The sequence below is a fragment of the Limtongia smithiae genome (assembly GCF_038497785.1).
Source record: "Limtongia smithiae strain NRRL Y-17922 unplaced genomic scaffold V1518scaffold_9, whole genome shotgun sequence".
NCBI classification, from domain to species: Eukaryota; Fungi; Ascomycota; class Lipomycetes; order Lipomycetales; family Lipomycetaceae; genus Limtongia; species Limtongia smithiae.
The window spans coordinates 222,666-242,553 of record NW_027117630.1 but is presented as its reverse complement, the minus strand read 5'-3'; the positions used below and the strand labels follow the sequence as shown (position 1 = coordinate 242,553).

General features: G+C 54.8%; 14 protein-coding genes across 14 annotated transcripts; 7 read left to right on the top strand and 7 right to left on the bottom strand.

The window, feature by feature from the left end:
* Positions 1 to 170: 170 nt before the first annotated feature.
* V1518DRAFT_375850 (Rap1-interacting factor 1 N terminal-domain-containing protein) lies at positions 171 to 2,775 on the top strand (the record flags this gene model as incomplete). Its single annotated transcript, XM_066901520.1, has 3 exons — positions 171 to 812; positions 869 to 2,153; positions 2,210 to 2,775. 3 exons carry the CDS (start codon positions 171 to 173, stop codon positions 2,773 to 2,775), a joined length of 2,493 nt encoding a protein of 830 aa, XP_066758431.1.
* On the top strand, positions 2,749 to 5,153 carry V1518DRAFT_419500 (uncharacterized protein). Its single transcript, XM_066904785.1, has 3 exons — positions 2,749 to 3,027; positions 3,082 to 3,295; positions 3,348 to 5,153. Exons 1-3 carry the CDS (start codon positions 2,849 to 2,851, stop codon positions 5,040 to 5,042), a joined length of 2,088 nt encoding a protein of 695 aa, XP_066758430.1. The 5' UTR covers positions 2,749 to 2,848; the 3' UTR covers positions 5,043 to 5,153.
* V1518DRAFT_419498 (Rtf2 RING-finger-domain-containing protein) lies at positions 5,067 to 6,031 on the bottom strand. Its single transcript, XM_066904784.1, has 2 exons — positions 6,001 to 6,031; positions 5,067 to 5,945 (listed from the first exon to the last, which is right to left on the bottom strand). The coding sequence occupies exons 1-2, from the start codon at positions 6,004 to 6,006 to the stop codon at positions 5,184 to 5,186; spliced, it is 768 nt and encodes a 255-aa protein (XP_066758429.1). The 5' UTR covers positions 6,007 to 6,031; the 3' UTR covers positions 5,067 to 5,183.
* Positions 6,032 to 6,139: 108 nt separating this feature from the next.
* V1518DRAFT_419497 (uncharacterized protein) lies at positions 6,140 to 7,071 on the top strand. The gene is made up of 3 exons (XM_066904783.1): positions 6,140 to 6,301; positions 6,354 to 6,841; positions 6,893 to 7,071. Exons 1-3 carry the CDS (start codon positions 6,249 to 6,251, stop codon positions 6,979 to 6,981), a joined length of 630 nt encoding a protein of 209 aa, XP_066758428.1. The 5' UTR covers positions 6,140 to 6,248; the 3' UTR covers positions 6,982 to 7,071.
* V1518DRAFT_419495 (mitochondrial 54S ribosomal protein mL41) lies at positions 6,892 to 7,664 on the bottom strand. Its single transcript, XM_066904782.1, has 2 exons — positions 7,314 to 7,664; positions 6,892 to 7,264 (listed from the first exon to the last, which is right to left on the bottom strand). Exons 1-2 carry the CDS (start codon positions 7,545 to 7,547, stop codon positions 7,091 to 7,093), a joined length of 408 nt encoding a protein of 135 aa, XP_066758427.1. The 5' UTR covers positions 7,548 to 7,664; the 3' UTR covers positions 6,892 to 7,090.
* A 104-nt stretch (positions 7,665 to 7,768) lies between these two features.
* On the top strand, positions 7,769 to 8,215 carry V1518DRAFT_438554 (multi protein bridging factor 1-domain-containing protein; the record flags this gene model as incomplete). Its single annotated transcript, XM_066906363.1, has 1 exon — positions 7,769 to 8,215. One exon carries the CDS (start codon positions 7,769 to 7,771, stop codon positions 8,213 to 8,215), a length of 447 nt encoding a protein of 148 aa, XP_066758426.1.
* A 177-nt stretch (positions 8,216 to 8,392) lies between these two features.
* Positions 8,393 to 10,101, bottom strand: V1518DRAFT_419492 (WD40-repeat-containing domain protein). The gene has a single exon (XM_066904781.1). The coding sequence runs from the start codon at positions 10,064 to 10,066 to the stop codon at positions 8,483 to 8,485; it is 1,584 nt and encodes a 527-aa protein (XP_066758425.1). The 5' UTR covers positions 10,067 to 10,101; the 3' UTR covers positions 8,393 to 8,482.
* A 425-nt stretch (positions 10,102 to 10,526) lies between these two features.
* Positions 10,527 to 11,318, top strand: V1518DRAFT_375825 (SGNH hydrolase-type esterase domain-containing protein; the record flags this gene model as incomplete). Its single annotated transcript, XM_066901519.1, has 2 exons — positions 10,527 to 11,066; positions 11,139 to 11,318. The coding sequence occupies 2 exons, from the start codon at positions 10,527 to 10,529 to the stop codon at positions 11,316 to 11,318; spliced, it is 720 nt and encodes a 239-aa protein (XP_066758424.1).
* V1518DRAFT_419488 (TAP42-like protein) lies at positions 11,156 to 12,568 on the bottom strand. Its single transcript, XM_066904780.1, has one exon. The coding sequence runs from the start codon at positions 12,546 to 12,548 to the stop codon at positions 11,343 to 11,345; it is 1,206 nt and encodes a 401-aa protein (XP_066758423.1). The 5' UTR covers positions 12,549 to 12,568; the 3' UTR covers positions 11,156 to 11,342.
* Positions 12,569 to 12,586: 18 nt separating this feature from the next.
* Positions 12,587 to 13,893, bottom strand: V1518DRAFT_419487 (NUDIX hydrolase domain-like protein). The gene is made up of 4 exons (XM_066904779.1): positions 13,614 to 13,893; positions 13,432 to 13,551; positions 13,156 to 13,374; positions 12,587 to 13,100 (listed from the first exon to the last, which is right to left on the bottom strand). The coding sequence occupies exons 1-4, from the start codon at positions 13,819 to 13,821 to the stop codon at positions 12,871 to 12,873; spliced, it is 777 nt and encodes a 258-aa protein (XP_066758422.1). The 5' UTR covers positions 13,822 to 13,893; the 3' UTR covers positions 12,587 to 12,870.
* A 126-nt stretch (positions 13,894 to 14,019) lies between these two features.
* V1518DRAFT_419484 (uncharacterized protein) lies at positions 14,020 to 16,905 on the top strand. Its single transcript, XM_066904778.1, has one exon. It carries the CDS (start codon positions 14,055 to 14,057, stop codon positions 16,806 to 16,808), a length of 2,754 nt encoding a protein of 917 aa, XP_066758421.1. The 5' UTR covers positions 14,020 to 14,054; the 3' UTR covers positions 16,809 to 16,905.
* V1518DRAFT_419482 (Isochorismatase-like protein) lies at positions 16,784 to 17,663 on the bottom strand. Its single transcript, XM_066904777.1, has one exon. It carries the CDS (start codon positions 17,604 to 17,606, stop codon positions 16,845 to 16,847), a length of 762 nt encoding a protein of 253 aa, XP_066758420.1. The 5' UTR covers positions 17,607 to 17,663; the 3' UTR covers positions 16,784 to 16,844.
* Positions 17,646 to 18,847, top strand: V1518DRAFT_419479 (uncharacterized protein). Its single transcript, XM_066904776.1, has 4 exons — positions 17,646 to 17,757; positions 17,811 to 17,909; positions 17,962 to 18,034; positions 18,083 to 18,847. The coding sequence occupies exons 1-4, from the start codon at positions 17,655 to 17,657 to the stop codon at positions 18,513 to 18,515; spliced, it is 708 nt and encodes a 235-aa protein (XP_066758419.1). The 5' UTR covers positions 17,646 to 17,654; the 3' UTR covers positions 18,516 to 18,847.
* V1518DRAFT_419476 (NUDIX hydrolase domain-like protein) lies at positions 18,513 to 19,836 on the bottom strand. Its single transcript, XM_066904775.1, has 3 exons — positions 18,819 to 19,836; positions 18,719 to 18,767; positions 18,513 to 18,662 (listed from the first exon to the last, which is right to left on the bottom strand). Exons 1-3 carry the CDS (start codon positions 19,599 to 19,601, stop codon positions 18,553 to 18,555), a joined length of 942 nt encoding a protein of 313 aa, XP_066758418.1. The 5' UTR covers positions 19,602 to 19,836; the 3' UTR covers positions 18,513 to 18,552.
* Positions 19,837 to 19,888: the final 52 nt, after the last annotated feature.

Sequence of the window (19,888 nt, the reverse complement as noted above, 5' to 3'; positions counted from 1 at the left end):
TTTTACGCGACACGCGCGCGTTGCACTTTGTCCAATCTGGGCAACGTGAACTTTGTCGCTTCTTCACATACTTCTTTGCTCACGTTCCCCGACCGCCGCATCCACGCCGACTGCCCTCATCACTCCGCGCCACCATTCGCATGATCGCGCAACGCAGAAACCTCGCTGCCATGAGGGACCCCGCGTCGCCGTCCCCTGCGGGCAAGGTCGACAGCGACACCGTCGTCTTCACGTCGGCGGATCTGCCCTCGTCTCCGCCAAAGTCAGCGCAGAAACGAGTCAACTTTTCGCTTTCTCCGGTGAACATTGATCTCACAGCAACACCCAAGACGCCTAACTCCGGAACCCCGACTAGACGGCGGTCGATTCTGAAGACGCGCATCACGCTGTCGACGGCCTCGCCCCTGGTGACGGCCGCCGCTGCATCACCCTCAGTCTCTCTCGATCTCGATGCGTACCCCTCCTTTCTCGTCTTTTTGGAATCCATGTGTGCGGCATTATTCTCGGACGACACGCAGACGAAAATCGACGTGTACCAGACTCTCACTAGCGCCATCAGAGGATTCAAGATGCAGCCCAATTCGCACGCTCTGCTCGAGCACATCGCCACTATAGTTTCCTGCATCAAGCGCGATCTGGAAAATCCAGTCGAAGACAAGGATGGCACAGACTCTCGGATTGTTGTCCATGCGATGAGATTGTTCAGCGCCCTTGCTATGAACGAGTCTGTCGCGGCGTGCATCGACCCGCTGATAGCCTCAGCGATTCTCAACATGAGCGTGACGGCCATTGAAGATCCGGAGATTAAGAAAGTAAGTTCGCTTAGTTTAATCTACCAGATCGGTTCATGCTAATAATGCGACTACAGAGTCTTCTCGTCTGTCACCTTGCGTTCATCGGAACGCACAAGTTTCCTAGTCCGCGGATATTCACACTTGATTTGGCAAGTCGCGTACTAACTGTCGCTGTTCGGATCAACGGCAGGTCTAGAAGCATTGAATCTTACTGCTATCTCATTTACGACATGTTGTTATTTGCATCACCAGCCATAATGCTCCAGCGCGCCACGGAATGGGTGCCATCAACGCTGTGCAACGCGTTCAACCCTTCCAGTGGCGTCCACACCCGAGCTATCGTTCCAATTAAAATGGCATCTAGAATATTTTGGGGCCATAACGAGTTCAGCTCCGTCGTGCATGACGCGTTCGAAATGAGCATGCCCGCTGGATTTAGTGAACCCGGCGCAGAGAGCACTGAGAGAGAGAGCACTGAGACTACACTGTTTGACAAGTGCTACGATGACCTTCAAACCCTGTTTACTGAGAAGCACGAAGATCATATTTTGGTGTTATGGGAAGTTGTTGTGGTCATCTTGGCTGCATGGGGACGACGCAAAGAGGACAGACTCGGTCAATGGAAACATCTACCGAAGTGGCTCGAAGTATTTGACCGTTGTACGAACTCTATGGACAATGACATTCGCGTCAATGCTATTCTGTCCTGGCAAAAATTTGCGTTTTCTCAGATTACTACACGGTTCGTATCGATTGCACCAGAAGGCATTGATTCGCGGATGACTCCCCTTGTCGCAATGTTCAAGTTGATTCCGGAATCAAAAGAGGATATCGTGGAAGCACTCATCAGCACATTTGCTAAGATGGCGTGCCTGATACTCCGACAGGGCGTTTCTACGTCAACATCAAGCGCGACAGATTTCAATGCGAGAAAATATGACTATCTATGGTGGAACTTAGTCGATCATGTTGTCGCGGACATTTGCCTGCAACACCGATCCGGTTTCGTTCATGGCGCCGAAATTCTCAGTAGCATCCTAGCATCGGGCAAGAAGCAGCGATTCAAGACCGACCGGGAGTTATGCTTCGACGATGGCAGTCTGAACGATATCCCTCGGCTTAATCCAAAGTGGATACGTATCCGTGCGACAGTTGTGCTGCAGACGGTAGCGCGCGCGTTTGAGAAAGCAGTGTCGGACACCGATTTTGCATTAGCTATGAGATGCTGGATGGGATGTATAACCAATATTCAGTCAGTCACACAGAGGGAAGTGCGGCAGTCTCCGGAGTCTGACGACGCTATTGCTGGGATTTTGAACTTTTTGCGATCATATGCCATAAAGCCGAACAACAAGCCAAGTAAGAGATTGCGTATTGTGATTGACCATTACTTCTGTTGCTTACATTAGTGCTAGCGATATTCGTACAACTGCTACTGTCAACCATCGAAGTGTTTGGCACTGCTCCGTTATGTGATATGGCATTTATTGACGACAAGGACGACAAATTCGTGCCAGTAAGCTCACCATCTAAAAGGAAGATGAAGGCTGGCGTCCCTCAAAGAGTGGGCAGTTTAAGATCGCTGCTACGTGCATTTATTAGAGGCGCTCAAATGTCAAGCGCGGATATTGGTGACGACATCAGATGCGAGTTCGGTGAAGCACTGGCACTACTAATACCACAATGCATGGAAAAATTCAAAACGCGACGGAATAACGTGAACTTGCTGAGCATACTCTTCGAAAACATTGAATCGATAGAACAACAAGCGCACGAGCAGTATTCAAGTACAGAGAATTACAGAGATTCAAAGGAGATGCGTGTGGCCAGGATCGCCTGTACGATTACCGAAATGAACGCCGTGGAATTCCTGCTTGGCAGAAACAATACTTCTATGCCAGATATGGTTGTCCCGTCTGACAAGGTTGATGAGCTTGAGTCACAGGCGATTCTGCAAATGTATCGTGCTTGCTACCGGTGAGTTTCGATTGCTGTCGTTTACAGTGCTACTCTAACCGAACCTCAGATGCTTGGATGACGCACAGCTTACCGTTATGGCTCAGCAAGTCATCTACACCGGACAGATCTCGACAATGGTCAACTTCTTTAGCGAGGAAATGCTTCATGAAGTAACTAGCGGATTACATCCTAGACCATTTGCAGGTCTCTTTGATACTATCGCGATTCATTGCAGGTCCCGAGTGCGTCACAGTTCGGGTGCGGAACTTAAGAGGTACAAGAGTCAATGTCGATGTCATTGCGAGCCATCTGTTAACCTTCGTTATAGAATGATGGAGTCTTCCGATAATCTTGTGAAATTTGCCTTTTTGACACTGTTTTCGAGCACAACGAGTCAACCGGTAAATCGAGATCTGATGACCAATTGCATGAACTTGCTTGAGGAAGTGAAGCCGGCGCAAATTATAGAACTTGCGGAATCGAACGCCTTGAGACTCGCGGAGCTTGTCAAAGCAGAGAACGCAATGGCGGACAAACCGCAGGTACGTGCGCATATTTGATGATAGCGGATATGTGTGTTAATGACTTTTTCAGGATATTGAAGCTCCACTAAACCTAGTACTTATAAGTGTGAAATCCGTGAACGATTTGTGCCGTATTTCAGATATAGTCTCTGCGATCATGTCATCGCAGGTTCGTGAGCACGGACGCATGCATCTCTGCAGTGTACTGGAGACCATTGGCTTTGGCGATGTGGATCTCTCGTCGTATTCCGGCGAGGTTAATGCGTTCCTTGTGTTACTACAGCGCTGGATGAGACAGGAGGATGCGGTTAGAAATGACGAGACTGACGATGGATCTGCACCTGTCGCGACTAGTTCGCATAACGAATCCGAAGACAACAAGAAACTACTGCGGAGTGGGTTAGTGGCAACGTTGGAGGTCACTGATGCAACAGGTTCAACGCTGGATGCACAGGCTGCTGGAAGCCAAGAAGAGGAGCACACGCAGGACGTTGTACAGGAATCAAGTATTTCTGATACTGTGGGAGCCACAACAGAGGAAGAATCAGCACAGGAGCTGAAAATGGACGTGGATGAGTCACAGCTGGCTTCATCGTCGGGAACGACATTGAACGAGACTCTGGCGATAGATCAGGAGTTGGATTACCACCCGATAGACGACGACTCGGTGTCGATGGAGACTGGCGATATCAAGTCGTCGCAGTCATATGAAACGAGTCCAGAAATCAGCAACACTGCAAGTTCTTCGCAGCCGAAGGCGAAGTTCCAGAACAAGGCGCATCGTCGGGGTCCCAAACGCAGCGAAATTATCGAGAACAACGACGATGAGACCGATGTCGATGAGGATATTCAAGACGATTATGGATTTGTCCGGATTGCTCCGCGACCTCGATCCTCATCATTTGTGATCATCACGCCGATCGTCTCCTCATCTGGACTACCGGTCCTAGGAACATTCAGTGGTACGCCTGACAAGAAGACTTCCAGCAGACGACGATCAAAGGCTACAGTTTTACCGATTAAGGAGGAAGTGATAGTACTTGATACCAAGACGTCACGATCTTCTCCATGGCCGCCATCGCAGGAACCTGATTCGCGCAGGCGCGGACGATCCCGCAAGCCCAATGCGTCGAAGGAGCTGATACCGCCAATTATCAACAGTGTTAATGACAATGTCGAATCTGTGGAGCCCGTTGCACTGGTGAAAGCGTCCAAGCGGCTTAGCTTTGGCGTGATAGGGGAGTCGTCGAACAAGCGTGCACGCACAATTTCAGTTACCGCGAATTCGGAAGAGGCTACATCAATAAGCGGAAGTCCCCCGAAAAGAGCCAGAACGCCACTTACTGCATCTCCATCGCCGAAGCAGAGGTCCAAACAGACTGTGGAGAATTCTTCTGCGAGCCGTACTAGAGCACGCTCGATAACGACTGCCGAGACGGTAAGCCCGACGAAATCTCGATCGAAAAAAGCAGCGCCGGTTGAGAATCCAGCTGACTTAGCTTTGCAGCCGAGTCAGCGCCAGAGACAGATTCTGCCAAAATCACAGACGGCGCATGTTGCAGTCACAGCGCCGCGGTCAGATCCACCTTCAACAGTATACCTAATCAGCCAGCTTGAGGAGGTACAGATGGCGATGAATGAGGACGTGATTGAGAACATGACGCTCTTGGAGCGCGGCAGGATTAACGATATGCTGTTGAAGATGATGATCAGAATGAACGAGAACATGTATACCACAGCTATCCCGTCCTCGTTTGGAAATTAAAAGCGTGCGACGGTGGGTTCATGTCGGTAGTCATTTATTTGTATTTATTTAGTTAGATGGATAGTATTGTACATAATTGTTTCTTGTTCTTTTATCTTACACATTATCTTACACATTACACGACATGAAGCATAGAGCAGATTATGTCTTAACGTGGAGCTTCTTGATGGCATCGGTCTTGAGAGGCTCTAGCTCGCTGAGGGTTTCGATAACTTCTTGTGTCCGCTTTAGTGCCACTTCGTTGTTGATCCCAGCCGCTTCTTTCCGCTTGGATTTCTTGTCGTCTTTGGATCCAGTGCCTATATGTTTCCGCTTCTTCTTCTGAGATAGCGGCTTCAATGAATGTGATAGTCCTCTCGCGCGAAGATCATCCATGCGTATCTTAAGCGCCTCAGTATCTGCTTTTGACGATGGGTTAATCGTAATAAGATTACTCTTCTGGTACGATGTGCCGCACTCGAAACATGTTGTGGTATCCGTGATGGCCTTGAATGCCGACTCTGCAAATACATGGCCGCATTCGGCTAGGTATACAAACTTTGTGCCGCCAGACTTAATCTCCTTAAACGTGACGGGACAGATCCATTTTTTTGTCTTTGGGTCGGTCGCGATTTTAAGCACGACCACATCCTTCAACGACGCAATGTGCGGTGTGGCCGTAGTGCCTTCACCGCTAAAGTCCTTGGGCGATACGAGGTATTCTAGCACGGCATCCTGATTGTATAACCGGCCAAGGTAGTCACTGACGAGAGGGAGCTGCAAGGGTTTATTGCTGAGGCGGCATGTTGTCCACGCGAAGGCTGTATTAAGTTGGTCGTGCTCGAAGAGCTCGGAGGCGGTGGGTGCGTGTTGCGAAGAGGATTTGACAAGTTCGCGCCGCGTGGGAATAGAGCCACCGTCGTTCTGAACACTATTAGCCCAAGCTTGCTATGCAGATGCTCACAAGTAGAGTACGTACACCCATGGCGACCTGGATTACTAGCGATACACGAGCGGCGGTGAATCGCAATGAGGATCTGCTGGGAGTTTGTTATCATGTGACCATGACCGCCGGTGCGAAACTAAATTCGAACGATCTTGGTGGCACTCGTCCTGCATTTCAAATCACCACGGTCTTCCACGAAGATTCACTGGTTACTACGACAGATTATACAGCAAAGGAGATTCGCAGCAGTCAGAGCTATACACTGCGAATAGACACACACAATGGCGAACTACTTGGCGTCGATTTTCGGTACAGAGCAGGACAAGGTTAACTGGTGAGTAGTTCCTCCTCATGATTGATCTACGACATTCTAACTTACCTCGCAGTTCGTTCTACTACAAAATAGGAGCATGCCGACACGGCGACCGATGTTCACGTAAACATGTGAAGCCGTCGTACTCACAAACGATCATGTGTCCTAATTTGTATCAGAACCCCGCGTTCCAGCAGGGCAACAAGTTGAATGAGTCGCAGATGCAGAACCATTTCGACGCATTCTACGAGGATTTTTTTTGTGAGGCTGCCAAGTTTGGGGAGGTGGAGGAAATCGTCGTGTGCGAGAATAACAATGACCACTTGATCGGCAATGTGTACTGCCGATTCAAGTACGAGGAGGACGCCCAGAAGGCGTGCGACGACTTCAACTCGCGGTGGTATGCGGGGCGACCGGTGTATGCGGAACTGAGTCCGGTTACGGATTTCAGGGAGGCCTGTTGTAGGCAGCACGAGACCAAGGAGTGCATGCGCGGCGGGTTCTGCAATTTCATACACTCAAAGCGGCCGTCGCCGGAGCTGTTGAAGGACTTGGAGCTGTGTAAGTGTAAGTTTGGTTTTTCAGCAGTGAATGTGTGCTAACAAAAAACAGCTCAGATGAAGTTTCTACTAGAGCGCGGCCGGGACGCACGGTCAATGTCTCGATCGCCGTCGCCGGAACCAAAGCGCAGGTTCGCCTAGGCTAGTTACCGCAAGACCTGCATGTGCTGTAAAATAGACGGGCATATACCACACTGTATGATAGTGAAGTTTGATAAACAATTTATGTATGTACAGTACTTAAAAAGGCTCATGGCCGCTCTATCCAATTTTCAGTGCGCTGCGACTCCGGGCTCTCGTCCGCACCGTACTTCAGGTATTCCTCGTGCTTGTCGATGTACCATTGGCCGTCGAACGACCCGTTCTGGTAGCCCTTATATGTGTTGATGAGGCGCGGTAGCGTCTTCGGCGCGTACGGAGTAAGCTGCGCACGTTAGCAGTGCACGATCACGAATCACCAAACGCATGCACACCTGAGTGTCGTGCAATTCCTCGGGCACGACATACGTGCGGACTTTCTGGAAGTCGATAATGTACCGCCCGTGCTTGGTATGACGTCCCATGTTCGCGGAGCCAGTGCCCTTGTAGTAGTCCTTGTTGCCCTGCTTGGGAGTGAGATTGTACCGTCGGCCCTGAGGGTTGCGCTGCTTGAGCGGTATGAGTCGGTCCTTGAATGCCCTCATGAGAGAAGGCGCGGAAGGCTTCATGGCTGCGGGTTTGAGTGTGATTACAGTTGGTCCAGAGTCTTTGCGACGACGAAGTGCAAATGGCGATCTCCGCTGCGCAGTACGTTTGCGGCACAAGCACGCAAAATCGAGACGTTTGTGCTAGAAACTTCTCGGCGTCGATGCTCCTCATTATTTGGCCTCGAACACCACCCCATTTACCTTACTACCACCACAACCACCACCAACACCACCACCAGATCATGAACGAGGACTGGGACAGTGTCACTACTATAGGCCAGCGTGCCGGCGCAAATCACAGTGCCAACGCGCGTACGAATTCGCAGGTAAATGCGGCACGGCGCACCGGCGCGGTCGTTGCCACCGACAAAAAGTACGGCGCGGGTGGTAACAAGACCGTTGGCACCGAGGGTCAGCGGCTGGCGAAGATTGACCGCGAGAACGAGGTCGCACCGCCGGCGAAGATCGACATCAGCGTCGGCAAGGCCATCTCAAAAGCGCGTCTCGACAAGAAGCTCACGCAGAAGGACCTTGCAGTCAAGGTCAACGAGAAGGCCAACGTTATCAACGACTACGAGATGGGCCGTGCTGTGCCCAATCAGCAGCTACTCGGGAAGCTTGAGCGCGTGCTCGGCGTCAAGCTGCGCGGACACGACATCGGCGCGCCTCTTCACGGCCCAAAGAAGTAACCAAGCACAAGCAACTAGATTTATGAACAAACGGACACTGAACGAACACGCGGACGCTGCAGGTGGACGCGGCGGTCCTGTCTTTATCGCGCCCTGTCGTGTGCAGTGTCGGTCTCGTCCACCAAGGGCATTTCGCGGCCGGCTGCGATCGAAGTTTCGGACCCATGTATTGTTATGTGCATATTCATGGTGTATGTGTTATATTTCTACTGTTGTACATATGCATCATATAGTATACAAGGGCGTGCCCGTTTCTTCATGATATCTCTACTCGAACAGGCACACCTTCGCGCTCGCCGTCGCGCCCACGATCCAGTTCTTCGACGGGTGCAGTTTGCACGCCGCCGGTACCGCCGTGATCAACTCGTCGTCGCCCAGCCGTGCCAGCTGCACGCCGTCCGCGGTGAAGATGTCCATGAACCGCTTCATGTTTCCGATCACAAACTTCTGCACATTGTCCCGCGGATCGTCCTGCCACTGCGACCGCAAGATCGTCACCCACTTGCCTGTTTGGCAGTTGTGCCGGATCGTCGCCGACGGCTTCAGGCCGTCCTCGAATATGTGCATCTTGCCCCACGATGCGGCGTCTTTCAGGTCAAACACGTTGATCGTGTCATCGTACCCGTTGCACACGAGTCCACCCTGCGTGTTCCACGCTGCGCAGCTCACACTTAGTCGGCTTGTGTACTCTCCAAGGAAATCCGGCTGCTGTCCGCCGAGATCGTCGTAGCGCTTACGAATGTGCCTGAAATCCCACAGCTTCATGGTCCGGTCGAGGGACGCGGTTGCACACAGATGCGGTGCGCGTGGGTGCAAACTCATACCTCCAATCTTCTTCTCATGCATGCGGTACTTTTCGACATCATCCTTAGACCGCAAGTCCTTGCGTCCGACCTCGCCAAATAGCGTGGAGAAGTACACCACGTTCGGATTCGCGAAATGGATTTCGCTGACGGCATCGTCATCACCACCGTAGTACACCTCCGTACTCAGGCCGGACTTGAAGTCAACGCACCGTATCGAGCCGTCGTAGCTCGCGGTGTACACCTTGTCATGCACCCCCGGCGCAAACGTGAAATGCGATACCGTGCGCGCGTGCACTTTGTATAGGTACAGCTGCGGCTGTTCTTCTTCTTCGTCGTCATCGTTTGTCGTGGTTTTCGCAGAGTCAACATCCCACACACCGAGATGGCCAATCTTGTCGGCGGCGAGCACAATGCGTTTTGCCGCCGACGGGTGGAACTCGATGTGGTACACGCGCTCTGGCGTGATCTTGATATCATTCGGCACAAACCGGTTATATAGCTTCATCCCGCTCATGTCCTTCCGCAGCTGCACAATGTCCTTCGCTAACTTCGGTGTCTCAGCTGCCTCGACGTGTATTGTATCTTCATCATCTCTCTTGAACCTCCCATCGTCATCATCAAACGTCCATAAACTCGACACCTGCTCCGGCGAAATATCCTCAAACTTGATATCCCCGGCAACCCGCGCCCGGCTCTTTTCGTACCGCGCCTGCGCCTCAGCGGCGTACTCCTTCTCCGCTTTGATCAGCGGATCAGACTCCGCATCCGCGCCGGGCTTCAACCCTGCAAGTCGCGCAGAGTGGCGCAGCGGGAGCACAGTCTTTTCCGCTGCTGTCGCCCGCTGCAGTGAGCGAGTGCTTCTCGTTTTCTTGTGTGATCTTGTAGCCGCGACCGGGCTCATGCGCTTGCTGCTCGCCCGGGACTGAGCTGCCGCCTCGACTAGGGACGAACCGAGGTCCTGGAGCGCGAGCTCGCGCAACAGCGCATTATTGCGCGCAATATTTTCCTGCCGCTGACGTTCATAGTCACTCTGTGTGTCTGTCATGTCGCAGCGGTGGTGTAGCGGTGCTGGCAATAGTAATCGAGGAGGCAGTGAGGGCTGTACGCGAATTAGCGAACCAGCGCAACATGATTTACCCGGATTTCTGAATGCCGTCAGCAGATTGTGCTTTGGCATATGCACATATCAAGGACACCATTGGTTCTTCTGTGTTTATCGGCTCATCATAGTAATTTATCAATTTAACGTTAGATGAAAGTGGTTAAGTACAACAAAAGTATTGATAACAGAAGACCGCGAAGGAATCAGCGTAGGTATCCGCCAGTGTAGTTTGAAGTGAACACCAGCGCCATCGCCAACAGATTCACGAGCCGAGAGCCTTGTACGTAGCTCAGACAGACAATTGAGATGAGTTATCATGCTCATTCCTTTCTCTAGCTGCATCATTGTGCTTACCGTCGCTTACTTCGCCCAGTACCTGGATCTCATCTTCCTCTCGCCTACGATGCAGCAACAGCAGCAATATAAGAAGATCATCCTCCTTGGCGACTCGCAATTCGAGCTCTCATGGAACCCCGCCCTCGACTTCTGCCTCCCTGGTGCTATTGCATCTCTCTACGCCCGTCGCGCTGACGTGCTTAACCGCGGCTTGTCAGGCTACTCGTCGCCATGGCTGCGTTCACAATTCGACCGCGTGCTGGAAGAACTTGGAGACACTGTCGAACCGCTCATGTTTATCCTTTGGCTCGGCACTAACGATGCGTGCATCGAGAGTACGCCGCATCATGTTCCAGTAGTAGAGACGGTCGCAATGACTAGGGAGTATGTCTCTGCGATTCGTGCGCGGTGGGCGCACACTGCGATCCTTCTGGTCACGCCTGCGCCTGTAAGCATCGCGAAGATGGAAACGTCGCCGCTGCGGAGCAAGGGAACTGATCGCACGCAACGGGCAATGGCTGACTATGCGCAAATGCTCCTAGACGCGTGCGCAGAGGGCGGCGTGCTGGCGGAGTTTGGAGTAATGCCGGTGAACTTATTCGAAGCGGTCGTGAAGGCTGCGGGATATGATCCTGCCACCGCAAAGTATGACCCTCCATCACTGCTTGCGCGAGACGAGGGAGAACAGATAGGGAAGTTTACTATTGATGGGCTGCATTTCAACGGACAAGGGTACCGGATACTGTTTAACCTCTTGAGGAACGTCTTCGATTCAGAACCGACGCTTTCTCCCGCGTCGTTATCTGGCGTTGAGCCTGGCTGGGCTGTAAAAGCGCGTCAGCTAGGAAGGACGGTGTGACATTACTTTAATTGTACATAGACGCTACCCGCGGTTCATCTTGGTATTACCCGAGCCCCGCGGATTCGCCTCCGTGAACTCGTCCCACTGACGCAGTCTATACGTCTCCCTGTCGCTCACGGCGTTATTGTCCTCGTCGGCCGGCTCCGCCTTTTCCGCCGACTGCGGTCCGCCGCCGGAAATGATGTTCCCGCGCCGCCGCTCTTCCTCCAGGTACTCGTCCACTGACATCGTCGGCAGCACATAGTCCGGCCGAAACACTCCCTGGCGCACTTGCTCGCGGGTACTACTCTGACCCGCGGACACGAGCATAAACGGTCGCATCACCTTGCCCTGGGGGTTGAGCAGCGGCTGCGATGACCGCGCTGGTGTGTCAACACGCTCAGAGTACCCGTCTTCCTTCGTCGGTGACCGCGTCGGCGACGGCCCCTCGGGGAGCGCAGGTTGCCGCGCGGCGAACGCGAGCATCTCGAGCTCTGCGTCAAGTCCTTGCAGTGCATCAAACGATCGAGACACAAACAGCGCAATTAGCTTCAAATACAGCTCGCGCGCAATATCGTCGTCGTCCTCCGTCTCGTTGATCTCCTCAGCTGTCGCGCCGTCCTTCTTTGCGGCTGCTTGACGTCGCGCTTGCAGTTCCTGCACCTGCCGCTCCGTCTCGCGTTGTGCGCGGAACTGCACGATCTTTGCCTGCCGCTGCGCACCAGGGTCGGAGTACCGCGCAGCGAACGCCCCTTTGTAGCTCGGAGTCTCGACGGGGCCAGCCGCGAGCACGCCGTGTAATACCTTCGCCGCGCCTGCCTCCAACAATGCGTATGAATCGGTAAGCACCAAAAAAGCGATATAGAGCTTCTTCGACTGCACCGCAAGCGGCGCGCGAGCGGCAGTGGTGGCCGCGTAAATGCGGTCGGTCAGCGTGGCCAGGTAGTAGTCAAGCATGAGATAGACAAGATCCGAGGTAGCCACATCCTCGACAGTTTCATTGTCGCTGAACAGGGCGAGATGGTCGGATTTCTGCTTGCATGCTGTGAAAGAGGCGATGCAGGTCTTGAGCACGGCTTGGTACGCTTCTGACGGCGGCGGGCCCGGGGGCGTCAGCGGGGCCGTGGACGGCGCTAGGCTGGCTTCGATGGAGTCGCCAAAAATTTGGGCGTACAAAAAGAGCGCGTGCGTGAGTTCTTGCCGTAGCGTGCGGTCTGGCACGACGGAGCCGGCGGCTGGGGTCGTCATGGTAGTGGTGAATAGTGGGAGTGATTGCGCTCGCGGGAGGTAGTGGACCAGCACCAACTCATTATCTACGATAGCAATAACATTCTTAGAAAATAAAATCAGTCCAAAATTAAGCATGCCGTGCAGATAAAAACAACAACATAAAATACAAAAACAAGATACACGCGGGCTGCGCCGCGGATGTGTAGCAGCAAGGTCAACACAACAGATGCCATGCTCCGTCTATCCATGCAGCCACGTCTATCCCTTCGACGCCATTTTGCTCCTATGGAGGAGTAGCCCATCTAACTGCCGCCGTCTTCGTTTCAGTCGTAGTCATAATCTACAACAGCCGCCGAATTTCAGTCTCGCGGAAGGAGGTCACATTGGCAATGTCGGTCCACCAGTCAAACAGGTAAGTCTCGCAGATGAGTTTGAACCACGGCGTGAATGTCAAGCTGGCGTCTTTGAACATGGTCTTGAGCTCATCGGCGGTGACATACTTGACGTCCTTGACCTCGTTCAGATTCGGCGTTACAGAAGGGGACGCCTGGATGAACAGGATGTAGTCGACTACGGAGCAAGTTAGCCAATTGGAGCTTTCACACAAACGAAATACATAACGCACTCTCGTGCTCGCCCCACACGCCGTCGCTGGGCGCCTTGTAGTGGATGCGTGTGAGAAAGTGGAAGTCGTCGATGGGAACATCCTTGTTGGGAATGCCCAGCTCCTGGTCTAGCTTGCGCTGCGCCGCTCGCTTGACACCGGCGACCGAGCTCTCAAGGTCGTGGCCAATCTCGCCGGGAACTGCGAGCGGGTGCGAACAGCAGGTGTTTGTCCACATGCCTAAGGGGAGGGGTTAGTCAAGGGCACTCGTCACCCACGCACCATGGTATAACGCACCGGGGAAGGTGATCTTCTCGTCTGCACGCTGCTGGAGAAGTAGCTTGTTGTCCTCGTTGAACAAAAAGACCGAAAACGCGCGGTGCAGCAGGCCGCTGTTGATGTTGGTCATGAGATGGCCTGTCAATTGGCGTCAGTTTCGTTCTGCGCGACCCCGGAACACGAGGAATCAAAACACATACACGTCTTCTTGCTGGCGCTGCCGCAGGGCAAGTCGTTCCAGTCAAGCACGATGCAGACCTCCTCCATGAGCTTGACCTGCTCCTCATCGTAACCGTCGAAGAGCTGCGAGTCCTCGGTACCGGGCCGCTCGACGGCGGTCTCGGCGACGTCGGGAAAGAGGCGCAAAATGCGCTCGCGCGTGAGCGTGCTCTCTGTAATGGTGGTCATTGACGCGGTGGGGAGTAGAGACAGCAAGGCCGGGGGCAAGGCGGAGCGAGATATGGCGGGCGTCGTGCCGTGTCGCGCGTCGCGAAAAGTCACCGCGACCATCTCGGCACATAACCGAATACGAAGGCGAGTTTTATCACGTGATACTTACCCAATGCGGCAACCGCCACACACTTGTCCGCGCATAGTAACCGCGCGGCCTCCATCATTGTCATTGCCTCGCACCTCCGTGCATGCACGACGCAGCCATGGCCGGCATCGCGACCCCGATGCTCTTCTCCGCTCCGCGTCTACGCGTGTCCCCGTCGCAGTCTGGCGCAGGTGCGGCGAGTGCGCCGCCGGCCGCTTCCGCGGACAGCAGCAGGATCCCCATGATCAAGTACTTCGTGCCTGCTGTGCACACCCTCGCGACCCTCCGCGCACACGGCAACAACTGGGTCGGCACCGAACTCTACCGTGTCACCGGCTACGAGGTCTACATTGTCGAGCAGTGGGCTTGCCGCCGCTCTCTCAACCCCACCGTGATCTGCTACACCGGCAACCCCCAGCACTCAGTTGTCGTTGGCTGCGTCACTGTCCCCAAGTCCCCCGCGCGCCAGAACCCCAAAGTGCGCAGCTTCATCGCAGCGCTCTCGCAGACTAACGCCATGCCGAAGCTCTACGGTGACGAGGGCATACTCCTTGTCACCAACCTTTCCTCCTTCCCCTCCGGCCTCACCCTCATCGGCGTCCCCGACGGCGACGTGGCGCGGCACTGGCCCGGCTTTGTGCTCTCTGAGAACCTCCGTCGCATGTCCTGTGGCGCCCGCTCTGGACTCACGCTCAATCCGCCCTCCGACGCCAGTCGCGACAAGTTCTACCAGCTCTTCCGCCTCAGCGACCGCGTGCCCTTCGAGGACGCCGTCATCGAGCTCATCATCCTCGTCCAGAAAGCGCTCTACTATTTTGCACTCTTCCACCAGCACGATATTGACGGCCTGCTCTGCGACCGCACAGAGAAGAAGATCAACACATGGTGGCACGACATCGGCAAGAAGCGCTACGGTGCTGATCCATCAGACAAGGGTCTCGGCACAACCACCGTTGCCGCCTTGCTCGGCATGGTCGTCGGCTGCCGCCACCGTCTCTACACCGCCGGCGCGCCCGTTCCGAAGGACGCGTTCGATATCTCACGGTTCCTCCTCGCGATCGAGCACTTTCAGAAATCCTCAAAGCTGAAACTCACACATCGTCTCGACACAGCCACTATCGAGAAGCTCTTTACCATATCTGGCAAGATCACCGCCTCTGAGCGCTTTGCACTCACCAAAGTCGTCAAAAACACAGTTCAAGATCTTTCCGGCTTTCACACACGCAACGCTGTCGACGTCGAAACTACAGACTACGACCGCTTTATTGAAAATGCGTATGGTCGCTCGTTGCGTTACTTGTTCCTCGGCAAGGGAAACTCGGCGCGTGAAGCAGCTACAATAAATGATCAGGCCAGCGTCAAAGTTCTCCCGCCAGTATCGACTGCTACTGGACTATCAAATACATACCAGCCACAACGCAAGCCGCTCAACGCGGCGCCGACGCAGTACGCCTCTGCCGAGGAGCAGACACCAGTGATCTTGATTCAACCCCCGGCGTCGTCCGCGTCTTCACTCACAGCAGTAGAGGACCATGACGAAATTGACGACTCGTCGTCTAGCACCGGTACAGACCCATTCAATAGACATCCCGACGATAATGAAGACGATGACAACGCCAACCGGCGACGGCGACTGTCGCTTGTTGATGAGATCTCAGGCTACCGCTATATACGCCACTCTCGCACACCAAGCGAGGCAAACCTGCCGTCAGACGTCGCGGAAACGCCCACTGCTCTCGCTCCTGCTCAAGCAAACGCGCGGTACAGCAAGGATCTCAAATATGCCATGCGGTGGGGCAAGAACAAGACTGATGTGGCCCTGCGCTCGGGCGTGACCAAGCTTGCGGGCAATCTTCGTCGCGGCGGACGCAAGCAGAAGACGACACCAGATCTGAAGCAAACAGCTGTCACACCTGAAGACGATGATGACAAGTCATACATCGAAGGGGACCGAGATGCCAATGAGGACGACTCTGAATTGTCTGACAACGTGGACACTGAGGACGACGATCTGGATTCGCAGCCGGGCAGGCAGCCGCCTACCATCGGGTTTTCGGCGAGCAGCGCGTACAACACTGACGACGAAGGCGACGACACCCAGGCAGCTCCGCAGGCAGCGCATATAAACATGACAGCTCATGAACGCGCAGCATATGAAGACAGCAAGCGATTATGCGAAATTCAGGCCGAGCTGGCTCTATACCATCACAGTGATCACCGTGGCGGCGGACCGCGTCGGGCAAAATCGTGTGGCGGCTTGCTAGATGCAACTGTGGACGAGGCAGAGCACGACACGATGTATCGCGAGAAAAAGCTGCTGCGGCGGGGGAGTTTTTCCGATGCCGCGAACGCGGTGCTGCGGCGTGGTGACGCGACGGATTATTCTGTCGCGTATGTGCTGCAGATCTTGGAGCGTGTAGGTCGCGCACGGGAATGGAGTAAGCGGCATCTCGATGACGCAGAGAGCTTACTTAAGGATTATGACATACAGCTCAAATCCCTAGACTCGTTCCACGGGAACGCAGCGTCGCAGCAGGTAGGCATCACGAAAGCATACAGCCACGGCATGCAGCGTGCAACATTTCTGGCCAAGGGAATCCAAGACCTGGATGCGTCGGCGTCGCGGCTGCAGTACGAGTTGCGCACGCTTGACTCGAAACTTGGGGACCTGGAGGATTCGGTGGTGTCATTTGGCACGAAGCTTGCAATTATGGAGAGTCGGTTGCAGGGCATTAGTCGCGCTGGCGCGGCTACTGCCGCGACGACAATGGAGGAGCGCAAGAAGGCGGCGCCGGTAGATTGGAAAGGAACAGGCACAGGAATGGGTATTGATTCGGAACAGGATGGAACGCGGTAGCTTGCTACGGGACATATATGCTATATTCACACTTTACTATGACGATATAGAGGCGGCGGTAGTATCCGGGGTATCTGCCGCAAGCGCATTTTCCAAGTCCGTGCAGGTCGCAGACACGCCGTAGAGCAGATGTAACAGGTACATGACGCCCTTAATGACAAAGTCCGGCGACGGCGTCGCGCATGCGTCCTCTAGCAAGATGCAGTCGTATCCCAAAAACGACGCGTCCTGGAGCGTCGAGAAGACGCACCGGTCGATGTTGACGCCTGCAAACAGCAGAGTGGACACCTGTAACCGACGGAGCAGCGCGTCGAGCTCCGAATCCCAGAACCCGCTCAGCCTGTGCTTGTGCACAGTGTAGTCGGCCTCATCGACCGTGAAATCGTCAAGCGTTTGAGATCCCCAATCTCCACGCACAAGAATGCGACCTCGTCCTTCAATCTTCGACGGCTCCGCGTACCCCGGTCGGTTGTTCCCGTATGCATTGCCGCGCTCGAGGATGCCAGGCGGGATGTTGCCGCAGTCCGGCCGCACGCCCCAATTGAGCCAGATAACAGGCACGCCGTGCGCGCGCGCAAGCTTGGCGGCTTGCTCGCATTTGGGGATCGCGGGGAGCAGCGGCGCAGGTGAGATGCCGCGCGCGGGGAACCAACCCTCCGGGTGAAGGAAGTCGTTCTGCATGTCGACGATGATGAGCGCGGTGCGAGAGAGGTCGATTTGCACAGGTGACGGGGTCCCGGCCAGGGTGACCACGCGTGGCGGGGGGATTGCGCGCACGAAGCTGATGTGGTTTGCCATTATCACGGTACTGTGGGGTGTCAGGGTGGTGCGGTGAAGACCGTGAAGATGGAGCGCAGTTTGGACGAGTTGTCTGCGATTTCAGCTTCCACGATCACCACATCGCGACTCGACAACGCCATGTTCGGCGCCATCTGCGCGGGGCGTCCAGGTGAGTACGTCATCTGTGGATGCAGATATTAGACTGACCGTGTCCTCCTCCAGTCCAGACGAACCTGGAGCAGGTCGATCCCACAAAGTACGTCTTCCGGATTGAAGATGGCGCGAAGGTCAACCACATCGTCGTGTTTTTACTCCCCGGAGGTACCTTCTCACTCATCAATTGTCGTGAAGCACACTGTTAACGTCTCCACAGCCGTCCTTGGTGAAGGTATGGCGGCATCTGTGTATTTCCAATGGCCAGGCAAGCCTTTCCGTCTCCTCGGCTCGTAAGTACAGTGCTTGATCTCACCATCTTCCATGCTAACACCTGGCAGTGTCTCCAACACCAAGCCCTCCGCCATCTTCCGTGTCAACCAGCGCACACAACCGTCCTCTGTCCCCGGCAGCAGCATGGACGATATGACCGACGACCTCAACCCCGCCGCGGACCCCATCGAGATCTTGCTTGGCATCTCCCTCGAGCCGGAGCAGCAAGTCGAGGCCCAGCTCTCCGCCGTGCGGTCTACAACACTCTCCCCCGTCACAGGGGCGCTGATGCGCCCGGGCCAAATCAACAACAGTGCTGTGGCGGACCCTTCCTCCATCGCTGGGCTTGCGAATCGTATCGTGTCCCACGCATTCAACTTCCTCAGCGGCTTCGCGACCGCTGAGGGCATGGTCCCGCTTAAGGCGTTCTCGGACTGGTGGGCAAAGTTCCAGAACAAGCTCGCGGTGGATCCGCAGTTCCTGCAGAAGCTCGACGAATAGGTACATAAAGCATTTAATTAATTCTGTACATATACGGCTACTGCAAAGGTAGCTCGAGATGCCGGTGCATGCGAGCAAGTATTTCGACGTAGTCGGGTTCGTTTTCGGGGGTGATGACGCCGTGACGAATGAGGAATTCGATGGTGACTGCACGTATTAGCGCACGTATTAGCAGCTGGAGTACAGCAGACGGAGGAACATACCCAATGCTGTGTTTGGCTTGAAATGGCCAGCCGCAATCTCTGATAGAACCTGGAAGTAATGTCAGTCGCAAGCATACGCCCATGACGCGCTCGCACTTACCTTGTCGACGTCCCACAGGTTAAATTCCTCCGCCTCTCCATCGACCGGCTCCGGCGGCAGCGCGTCCTCTGGCATCTTGAGATCATAGAGATACTGTACCTCAGGCTGTATGAACCCCGTCTCGCCCCCTGCTGTCTTCTGGCGAACGTAGAGATAGCTCACCGCGCCAACCGCGACCGCGTGTTCACGAATCAGCTTCTCCGGAAACCCCGCCTCCTCGCCACACTCCTTGACAAGCGTCTCGAACACGCCGTACCCATGCGCGATGCCGCCGGCGACTGTGTTGTCAAGCATTCCCGGATACGTCGCCTTCGTGCGACTGCGGCGGGGCACCCAGAGCCGCAATCCCATAGCGGTCGGCACGTACGCAGTAAGGTGCACGCCGTAGGTGACAAAACCAAAGATCGGACACGCGGAGCGCTCCACAGCCAAGTAGCCTACATGCGCCGGCGCGTAGACCGTGTACAGCTCGTTGCGCCAACCGGAAAGGAGGGCGAACGTACCCGCCGCGCGCCACGACGCGGTTACCTCCGCGAATGCGCGCGATCGCTTTTCAAAAGTATCAAGATCCGGCGCGAGTGCAATGCGACGAGTGGCGGGATCGACGACGAAGAAGGCGGCGGAGGCTAGGTGCGCGGTGAGAATGCGGACCGCGGAGGGGAGTACGCGGCCCAGCTGTGCGGTGCCGTCGTGGGTTACGAGAGTGTATAGCTCATGTGCTGCTGATATATTGTACGGAAATGAATCGGCTTGAGCAACTGCGTCGAGCAGGGATAGCGGCATCGTGGAGGTATGCTGCCGACGGATCGAAGGAAACAGAATGCAGCACTCGCCTCGATACGACAGTGCGGCGGCGGCACTGCGAAGCAAAGACTGGAGGCGGAGGTAAAACACGGTGAGAACAGGCGGCAAAAGCGACAAATGGCGGGCTCTTTATTCGCACTATTGATATCTCCTGCTACGTGTCTGCGGATCGCGAAGTGGCGGACGTGGCAAGTCGACGACGTGTCAAGCTCCCTAGCACGAGAACGGTGAGCCGAATTAGTGTACGCTCGCAGCCACGGCTATCC